At 53.3% G+C, this 9,872-nt stretch overlaps 1 protein-coding gene across 1 annotated transcript; it reads right to left on the bottom strand.

Annotated features, from left to right (window-relative positions):
* Window positions 1-270: 270 nt before the first annotated feature.
* Window positions 271-9,508, bottom strand: LOC121342188 (PTTG1 interacting protein). Its single transcript, XM_041416414.1, has 7 exons — window positions 9,404-9,508; window positions 6,841-6,893; window positions 5,799-5,907; window positions 3,119-3,224; window positions 2,949-3,014; window positions 2,521-2,567; window positions 271-1,045 (listed from the first exon to the last, which is right to left on the bottom strand). Exons 1-7 carry the CDS (start codon window positions 9,480-9,482, stop codon window positions 1,002-1,004), a joined length of 504 nt encoding a protein of 167 aa, XP_041272348.1. The 5' UTR covers window positions 9,483-9,508; the 3' UTR covers window positions 271-1,001.
* Between the last annotated feature and the right edge of the window lie 364 nt (window positions 9,509-9,872).

Here is a 9,872-nt window from a genome sequence, read left to right as displayed (position 1 = left end):
AGGGGACAAAAGGCCCAACTCTTGCCAGAAGAGCCAGCTCCTTCCTTGGGGAGCAGCCTTACTTCCATCCCAAGCTCTTCCTAACACCTGAACACCTCTGGGAACAGACTCTTCCTTTCAAGCCCAGCAAGAGCCCGAGGCAGCCTTGCTTCTGCCTCCCCCAGCTACCCACAATGAGTCAGAGCCACATAGCAGTGACAACTCCATCAGCCACGACTCCCAACCTGTGCCTGCTGTGGAAGGAGAATTAAACTCTTTCAGACCAGAACAGTAATTGAATCAGTTTAATATACAGTCAGCATATTGTAAATGCACTTGAAACTTACAGTATTGCTAACAGATGTGGCCATTGAGCCCAAGACCACCTTTCTAGAAAGGCACAGAGAGGTAGGAGAGTTGGGGCATTTCCCCAGATTAGTTGCAAGTGAGAAGGTGCACGTAAGACCTTCCTCCTGGAAGCACCAGATCACCAGAAACTTGTGCTCTTTGAGAGGACTGCTAATGTGCTGGGATAAGTGCATGCACCTGGAGTGACAGCCAAAGCCTCCTGCTAACCCTTATGTCAGGAAACTCTTGCTGGCTTTTGCATATACTAAAAGGAAAAAAAAAAAGGGGGGGGTGGAGAAGAGCAGAAGAGGCTAGCTCTGTGTGTATGAAGTGTTCTTGGTGAGGCAGGAGTGAGGGAGATGTGTGACACTGCTTTTGCCCTTGGCTGGGACAAGGACTGTTATGTGCATTGCTTTGGACACCACAACCACCCAGGGGTGAGTGAGAAGAAATGCTCCATCCTCCAGTATTGTCACCACAGTTTCTTGCACCAGCAGGGCAAGAGCAAAGTCTGGCCAGACCAAGCACCTGGAGTGGGGACAATGGTGTCACCAAGGATTTGGGTTATCTTCTGTGGCAGTTGAAGTGGCACCATGGTGGTGGGGGGAAGCCTGGAGACTTTTGGCTCTGCAGAAGGCACTCTTCACCAGGATGGGTGGGTGTGTCTGGAGATGCTAATTCTCAAATTTTGCGTAAGGGTTCTCTTCCTTGAACAGGCCTAGAAGAGACAAGAGATTTTTTCAGACAGCAGCTCCCACAGTGGTCACAGCCAGCAAGACAACCAGTCCTGGGAAACAACTCTGTCATTTAAGCATCTCAAGCCTCCAGCTGCAGTTCTCCCAAAACACCGGCTCTTACTTGAGCAGTGCCCACACTCAGCACTGTTTCACTCTCCCCTTCTGCACAAGAGGAGACATCCACTGAGAAGCTTGACCTGATGGCAAACTCCTCTCCCAGGCAGTCCATGTACAGTCCAGGTAAAGCAGCCTGCCTAATCTTCCAGAGCTCTCCCTCTACACAGCCCTTCTGTCAGACTGGATTACAAGCAAAGAGCCCAGACCCAAATTCAATTAAAACTGTTCTTAGACTTGCTTCCCTGCTCCTGCATCGAGACTGGGCAACAGCAAGGCAGGGTATGGGGCTGACTTTGGGCTAGCAACAAGCCATGTGCCATGCTGTTTGATGCCTTCCCAGCTCAACAGTTTTGAAGAAGAGCCACAAAGGACAAGATTGCAAACTCTGGGGTCAGGCTGCAGCAAGACAGCCCTGACATGGCAAGACAGGCCCAGAGCACAGCTCTTACACAGGCAGATGCTTCCCATACCAAGAGCTCCTTCAGGCACAGCTTTGCCTGCTCTTTCTTTCCTAAAGGAGCCAGCCCATCCAGAGGCCCGGGAATCTCCTGCCTAACCTGGACCTGCAGTGGGCAGCAGCTGCAGGCAGAGGAAAGGTCTCTAGTTTTCCCTACAGCCCCCCCAAAGCCAGAGACCACCAAGTGCAGCATGCATGAGCCCAAGTGCTCCACAGCCAGACACTGGTAGAGCCCCCAGCAGCTCCAGTGGGCAGGCTGGAGGGACCCTCCCCTGCACAGAGCAACTCCCAAGTTGATGTTCCCCTCAGGTAGGTCCAGATTTGGCCAGGTCCATGGGACTCACCTGAGGGACAGTTCAGCCCCAGGAGGGAGGCTGTGCACTCCCATCCTCAGGGGACTGAGACACCACTGCTGGCACAGAGGACCAGAGGGATTGGGGTGGAATTGGTGCCTGCTCTGTGCTCCTGCAGCTGTGGGCATTCTGATCCCTACCTGGCCCCACACCCCAGGCTGCTGGCCCACCACAGGACTACTGGAGGGTTGTGTCTGAAGGGTACAGGATTATAATGGTGCTGTGCCTGCCAGCTTCTGCTTCTACCTTCTAGTCAAGCTCCATCAGCTTCTCCCACATGGTAAGCTTGGAGGACACATTCTGGGGAACATAATACACTTCCTCTTCCCTGCCCAGGAAAAATAGCCCTTGTATGGGCTCACATACCATGACCCCAGCATCTCTACACTTACTCTGAGCCAAGAGAAGCAGGGACCATGTTTTCCCTGCTGGCCAGGTCTCATCTACAGCTGTAACCATGGCAAGGAGCACACTTACAGAAACTGCTTCATCTAAGGCTTAGTTTGAAACACTCATGTCAGCACTGTACCGTATTTTCTTCGGATTTCATCATGCCGTGATTTCATCTCTGCTCTCCTGCGAGAGGCAAACAAAAAAGCCATGAGTCAGTAACTGGGGATACAAAAGGGAACAAGAAGAGCCAGAGCTCCTTGCTTATTCCCAAACAAGGGAGCTCCAGGCTGGCAGGTTTGCTCAGCCTGTCACTTCAGGGAGGCTCTGGGGACCACCAGAGCCCACACATCAGCAGCCCTCGGGGAGCTGCATACACAATACTTGTGATGCTACATCCACGAGTCACCCCGGCATGACACTCCTAATGAGGCTTGTGTGTGAGCTAGGGCTGAAGCAGCCGCTGACTGCATGTGTTGAGCCCCATGTGCCTCCTGGCATCACATTTGATGGCACAGACAGCAGCCAAATCATTTTGCAGCCTCAGGGCCTGTGGTACAAACTCACCTCTCCTCCTGCCGCACCCGCCTCTTCTCCCGCTCCCTGGCTGCTCTCTCGTCATCCTTGTCTGGCCTGGTAGACAGAAAAACCCCTTAGTGCACTCAGCACTCAGTTCTGCAGCAGCACATGGCTGCATCTGAGCTGCTCCACAATCAGGGCACCCCCCCCATACTTACTTTTTGCTCTTTTTCTTACAACAGCAGCAGCAGCAGCAGACCCCCAACATGATCAGAAGTGTTCCTCCCACCACGGACATTGCAATGATCAGGGCTTCAAAGTTTACTGAAGGATTTGACAAAAACGTGTTTAGCACATACAGACACAGCTTCCTGGAATTACAATATAGGATCACAGGATCATTAATGTTGGGAAAGCACTCAAGGATCATCAAGTCCAACCGTTCCCCCAGCACTGCCAGGTCTTCCAGTAAACCATGTCCCCAGATGCAACAGCTCTGTGTTTTTTGAATGCTTCCAGGGATGGTGAGTCTACCACTGCCCTGGGCAGCCTGTTCCACTGTCTGACCACCCTCTGAGTGAAGAATCTTTTTCTTACTATCCAACCTAAACCTCCTCTGGTACAATTTGAGGCCATTTCCTCTTATCCTACAGCCACTTTCTCTTATCTTGTTTATGAACATGCAGCTACTGTCACCAGCAGCTTCAGTCACTGGGCTGGAGATGTGAAACCACCTGGGAAAGCAAATGGACATTGTTAGCTGCGGATAACAATGTAGATATACCTATGCAGACATAGCAAGTGTTGGTACCCACAAATTAAAACAGCTGAGCACATGTCCCTGCTAAGAGGAGTGCTCAGTTACTGGCAAGGAGAAACACATTCAGGTCAAACTCCTCTGGCAGAAACAGGAGCAAAGATATCTTAATCACTAATCCAGGTAAAAAGTAACCATCAAGGGAAAAAAAAACCCAGCAACTGAAGGCTTCAGGGCTAAGGAACCATCTCTGACAGGGAGGAATTACTGTCTATGGGAGCCATCCTCAGAAGTCATCTCTCATGACATGAGCACTTAGCAGCATCTGAAGTCCTTGGGCAAGAGATAAACTGAAAAAAAAATCTGCCAGGTTGGGGCCAGTGCTGCTCAGGCAGGTGAGGGCCAGGTCCTGCTTCCTGCACCTGACTGCCATGTCTCCCCAGGGCTGGGGGGCTCTGCTTGCCCACACACAGAACAAAGCCTGCTGGAACATGGTGAGGCAGCAGCCGTGAGCCCTGGTCCCTGCTCATCCTACTCAGCTCCTGCAGTAATGGCAGTAGAGACACCAGCCAAAACTGACACATCTACATGCCAAGGATTTCAGGCAACAACAAAGAGGAATTTCTTCCAAGTGTGGTTCAGGCTGTTCAGAGAATTGTGCCTGTGGAAATATTTGTTTAGGAGCCACTTTGCACACAACAGCCAGGCTACAGAAATCTCAGTGCACCTGAACCTGCTCAGAGCTCTTTTGAAGGTCATTTAGTCCAACTCCCTGCCACGGGCAGGGACATCTTTCACTAGACCAGCTGCTCACAGCTCTATCCAACCTGACCTTGAATGTTTCCAGGGATGGGGCATTCACCACCTCTCTGGGCACCTCCTCTGGGCTCTCTCTGCCTCATCATCCTTATTGCAACTTCTTCCTTTTATCTGTTATAAAGAGTTCCTCTTTTAGGTACTCCAGCCTGAGCTGACTCCAGCAGCATCAGTGCTTCCGAAACCCTTTTGGGGTTTCAGGATGAGCCTGGGGTTCAGCTCCCTCCTTCCCACACAGAGAGGTCTGAGGCAGAGCACCAGGCACTCCTCCAGCTGACGACAGAGGCTAAGTCACACACACCAAAAATGCAAAATCACATAAGAGCTAATCTCCCACAGGACTAATCTTCTCTATAGCAAGTTTTGCAAGCTAAGGAATGTGATCTTCTATAATGAAACCTTTTGTGAAGCTACTCACATCAAAACTAGCATTTCAAGGTCTTACAGAAGTTTCAGAAAAGCATACCACAGGGCTCACAAAGAGGAGATTCTTCCTCCACAAGCATAAGAGCAGACATGAACTCTTGTGGGCAGACAAGAGAGCCCAGCCTCAAGCACAAAAGCTAACAGGCAATGGCAATTCAGCTCCAGGCTCCTCATCAAGGGGGTGGGTGAGTGCAACCAGGTCCCAGCTTGCTTCCTTCCTTCTCCAGCCCCCAAAAGCTGGCTCCTGTCTGAGCATGAACATGCACTAAGCTTGGTCTAAACAAGGTACCAATCTCTCCAGAAATCCTTCAAGAAAACAGAGCAGCAGGGAGGAGAGGCAGCTGCCCACCAGAAAAAGCTCCCAGAGGAGACCTGCACGTGCAAGGGTAGTTTTAGAAGAGGATTTTTCTCAGGTGGGTAAGAGCTGAGCAGGACCATGGTACACTCAGCACTAGAAGCACACACAGGTTTCCAGAGAAGTCACCACACCTCTGGTTCCAGGAGCCCACCTGGGACAGCAGCCACGTGAAGAACCAGAAGCAGTGCACGGAGTGACCTGCCAGCTGCAGAGGAGAGATCTTCTGGGATTCAGACACCAGGAGGGCTGCACAGGCCCACAGAGAACCTTCCACTCCTGTTCCCAGGCGCTAGCCATGTCTGGAGCCTCCATCACACCAAAGCATAAGGGATGTATTTTGGAGTAGCTAAATCCTCACAGGTCCTACTTGCCAGAAGGCAGGGAACTGCTCATACTCTGCTTCCCCGCCCACGCTTCAGGAAGTTTGCAGAACCTTGACTGCCTTCAGCCTGTCATTGCTACACCGGCAGAGAGATGGGAGGCAGGGGAACCTCCCACAGCAGCAAGCACTCTCACAGCCACCACCCAGGCTGGCACTTACCCCAGCAGACTCCCCAGCGCGCGGAGCGCAGCTCACACAGGTCGGCCGGGGGGAGGATTCTTCGGACAGGGTACTCCATGCACCTCCTGCTGCTGGCACACCACAGGCACTAGGACACAGGAAGCACAGAGTCACTGCTGCACTGACAGTGACCCTCGCTTTGCTTGGCAGCCACAGCACAGGGCCACCTCTGCTGGCTCACGAGATATCACCCAGCAGCAACAGGGTGCTCAGGAGTAAGAGCTGTGTCAGCACAGACCACACCAGGAGAGGCAGGAGAGGGGAGTGCAGAGTTCTAGAGCAAGTAAAGATGCTGAGAATCCTTCTCCTGGCTTAGAATCGTACAATATCCTGAGCTGGAAGGGACTCATAAGGATCATTGAGCCAGCTACTGGCCCTGCCCTCGACAGCCTTAAGAATCCCACCATTAATAACACAGATCCTTTAAGTTTATTTTTGGAATAAGAAGAAAGCCTTTGAGACAAAGTGCTCTACACACACAAAGCTGATGAGCAGGAGAGGTGTGCATGTGCCCAGCCATTACAGACCATCTGCAGAGCTTTGCATGCTCCTCTCCTGGTGGCTCCAAACCCCAACCCCAGCATTCAGTAGGGTTTGGTCAAACTGGTTCTGGCTACATCAGCTGCAAGATCTGACTCAAGTTCAAGTTTGCTGATATCTGTGATAAGGCAGCGGGGACTGGCAGGACACCAGTACACATCCTGCATCCACCCAGTGCCACGGCCCAGCTGCTGGAGGGGAACTTGACCAGCCAGCCCAGCCCACTCAGTCCCTTCTCCAAGCACATTGTCCATCCATCAGGAAGCAGCTCAGCAATTCCATCACTCTAATCAAAAAGCACACAACAAAACCCACCCAGTTTCTAGCAACCTCCTTCCAGAGCACCAGAGAGGGATTGCCCTCTCACCCTCATAGGTGGGTGGAATTTGCAGCATGTCTGGGACAAGGGCAGGGGACCTTTCCAGGAAGGAAACTTTTTCAGGTATGGTGAGAGGCTGGGAGTCTCACTGCTGCTACTCACAGTGACATTTTTCAGGCATTCTTCACAGCTCCTGTTCGTATACTGATGACAATCTGCAGGAAGGAAAAAAGACACCTCAGGACTTTGAAGAGCTTTAGTGGTTTAAAACTCTGGGCTCCTCCAAGCCTGCTCCTACCCACCACTGGGCCAGCAGCAGTGCATGCTGCTGCTGCAAGAGTCACCAGCTTCAGCGTGTGCTCCATGTCACAGTGGGAGGCCCAAATGCAAGGCAAGTTCTGCCTTGCTCTGCTGACAAAGCCCTAAGCTGTGAGTTCCTCTCTTATTTCCCTAAAAGCCTGAGAATCTGCTATGGCAGTAGGGCAGCCAGGGGACACAACTAGAGTCAGTCTGGAGGAACCCTATGAGGATCAGGGCAAGCAGTGGGTAGGTGATACAGTCCTGTAGTACCAGATAGGGAGCAGATCTAGCAAACAAGCCCCAGACACAGAAGTTCCTGCCAGGAGAAGCAGAGGAGCACACAGGGACACACAGAGCCACAGATCGTGCAGGAGGCCTCCTGCTGCACACAAGGGCTGTACCCTACCCCAGCCAGTTCATCCAAATCTTCCTTAAGCAGGACACAGTCCAGGCAATGGAGCAGCACTGCAGCCAAAATCTGTGCTGACGTTCAGAACCCGTTTCCACCCCCATCTGGCAGAGGAAGACCCCAGTTCTACAGACACAGGTGACTCTCAGGACCAGAGCCATCATGGATGAAGGCATCCCCACAGGATGCATCCAGCTGGGCAGGAGAATGGATAAGGTCTGAACCTGAACACAGAACAAGCTGGTCCAGTCCAGCCCTCACTCTGAGCTGAGCTACAGCTCCCAGCAGTGCTCCTGGAAAATGTCTTTCTACAGGATATTCACCTGCAATTCATTGGTGTGCTTCCCTAGATCTGCAGGAAGGGTGGTTTGCCAAGCCCTCAAGAATGAGCCATTTAAAACTTAAATGACTTAAGAGTCTAAGCAGCAGCCTGTTTGACAGTGGTTTAAAAGGAAAACTCAAATCAATTTTCCTGACCACTCACTGCTGGATGAAGGATCATTGCTTTGCAGTGTCGTAATCAGGAAAAAATCAATCCCAGAGGTGCTTGTTTTCCACTCTCACAATCAGCAAAGCTGGATTTTCTCCCTCCAGCTGGCAGGAACCCTCAGCTATGACCCACTGTCAGCAGTCACATGCTCTGTATAGCCTTCCAAACAACTGGGCAATTGATTAACATAGCTCAGATAAGGGTGTTTACACACCAGAGAGGCTGAGATTGCAGATTTTAAACACTCTGAAGCTGTATCTTCCCCATTTCTTCAGCTGAGGCTGGAAAAGCTCAGCATTGCCTCTGCTGCTCTAGGACTGTTCTTTACCAGGAGTCACAAAACACCCTCCCACACCACAGCAGGCCAGTGGTTGGCAAAAGTAGAACATGTGGTTTTAACTGCCTTTGCTTTCCCCCAGGATACCCCCTCTCCTGGCATCCCTAGCTGGGGATCATCCTCCAAGTCATTAAGTCAAAGCCACCCACCTAGAGCTGTTTGGGAATGGGCTGCTTCGAGGACACCACAGCCCTTCAGGATTTGGTTTGTCCAAATGTCCCATCTCAGGTGACCAGACAGCTCACAAGGCATGGCACAGGAAGCACTGCACTCCTCAGGGACAGAGACAGGACAGCAGCTCTTGCTGTGCTAGAAGCCACCTGGGTAATGCTTTTGACAGCTGGCTACAGGAGGAGTGAAGTCAATGGAGAACAGCTCCTGGCTTGGGAAAGGGGGCAGACTTCTTAGGACACTCTGAAGGCAGTTGTCCCCACCCTTTGCTACAGCTTCTTCTCCACCTGGTGCAGACCTCTGGGGGCTCTGCTCCATCCCCCAGACACTAAGGAGGAGCAGCTGGACACCCATCCATATCCAACAACACCCGTCTTCTTCCTGGTCTGGGGCTGCCCAAGCCATTCTCCCCACCCTCCACAGGGCCATCAGCAGGAGCCTGGCTGCCCAGTGACTGCCCCCTGGTCAGGGAAGGTAAGCAGCTCTCTCACCTGAGCTGTTATCATCACTAAATCATGGAATCACAGAATGGTTTGGGCAGGAAGGGCTTTAAGCTCATTGTGTCCCACTCTCCCTGCCATGGGCAGGGGCACCTTCCACTAGCCCAGGGTGCTCCAAGCCCCGTCCAACCCAGCCTTGGACACTTCCAGAGATGGGGCAGCCACAGCTCCCCTGGGCATGGAAGTTCCATTGCAATGGAAGCCAGAAAAGAGGTGAGCAAAGCTCCACTTCCAGCACCCACTCAACTTTCCCGACCTCGAAGGGACACAGCAGGCAGCACGGGATCCCACCTGCGGAACAGCCAGCGAGGGACACGGCCGTCCCTGCCAGCCCTCATTGCCCACTCGGAGCGCCCACAGCTGCCTGAGCAGTGGCCACCCGCACCCGTGGGTGCCGGCCTGCTTCCCGTACCGGACACCCCACAGAAACGGGGTCCAAAGTAACTGCCCGGCCGGGATTTTGGGGCGCTGTGCGAGGAGCGCCGCTCACCCACGGCGGGGCCGCGGACACCGCTTACCTCCGGCCACCTCCTGCGCGGCGACGGCGGCGGGCAGCAGGGCCAGGGCCAGGGCGCAGAGCCGGAGCGCCGGGGCCATGGCGGAGCGGGGCCGGGACGCGCCGGGGGCGGCACCGCCGCTATGTAGGGCCGGCCGGGGGCGGGCCGGGGGCGGCCCCGCGGGGCTGCAAGGCCTGGGGGGCGGCGGGCGGAGCGGCTGTCGCGGGCTGAGAGACCCCTGGGCCCGCCGGGACCCTGGAGGCAGCTCAGAGAGCAAGAAGAAAATATTTTAGGTTGCCCTAATCAAAATGAAGAGGATACCTAATATTTTTCAGCAAACCCCAAAGAAAGCTATCCTCTATCTTGAACAAACAGCGACACTGGCCATCCCTGCCGTAAGCACTGCACGGTGTTTGTGGGGAAGCTGGCTGGGTTTTGGAGGGCAGGTGGCAGGTGAGGGGTGGTATGAAGGTACCCATAGCTGGGGGTG

The sequence above is a fragment of the Onychostruthus taczanowskii genome, unplaced genomic scaffold (genome assembly GCF_017590055.1).
Source record: "Onychostruthus taczanowskii isolate IOZ18803 unplaced genomic scaffold, ASM1759005v1 scaffold51, whole genome shotgun sequence".
NCBI classification, from domain to species: domain Eukaryota; kingdom Metazoa; phylum Chordata; class Aves; order Passeriformes; family Passeridae; genus Onychostruthus; species Onychostruthus taczanowskii.
This window is presented reverse-complemented; position numbering and strand designations above follow the sequence as displayed.

Excerpts from the sequence above, each read along its gene's own strand:
- LOC121342188 (XM_041416414.1), bottom strand. The coding sequence starts at position 9,482 with ATGGCCCCGGCGCTCCGGCTCTGCGCCCTGGCCCTGGCCCTGCTGCCC. Across the intron at positions 5,908-6,840 it reads AATGCCTGAAAAATGTCACT|TGCCTGTGGTGTGCCAGCAG; the intron begins GTGAGTAGCAGC and ends CCTGTGTCCTAG. Across the intron at positions 2,568-2,948 it reads CGGGTGCGGCAGGAGGAGAG|GAGAGCAGAGATGAAATCAC; the intron begins GTGAGTTTGTAC and ends TGCCTCTCGCAG.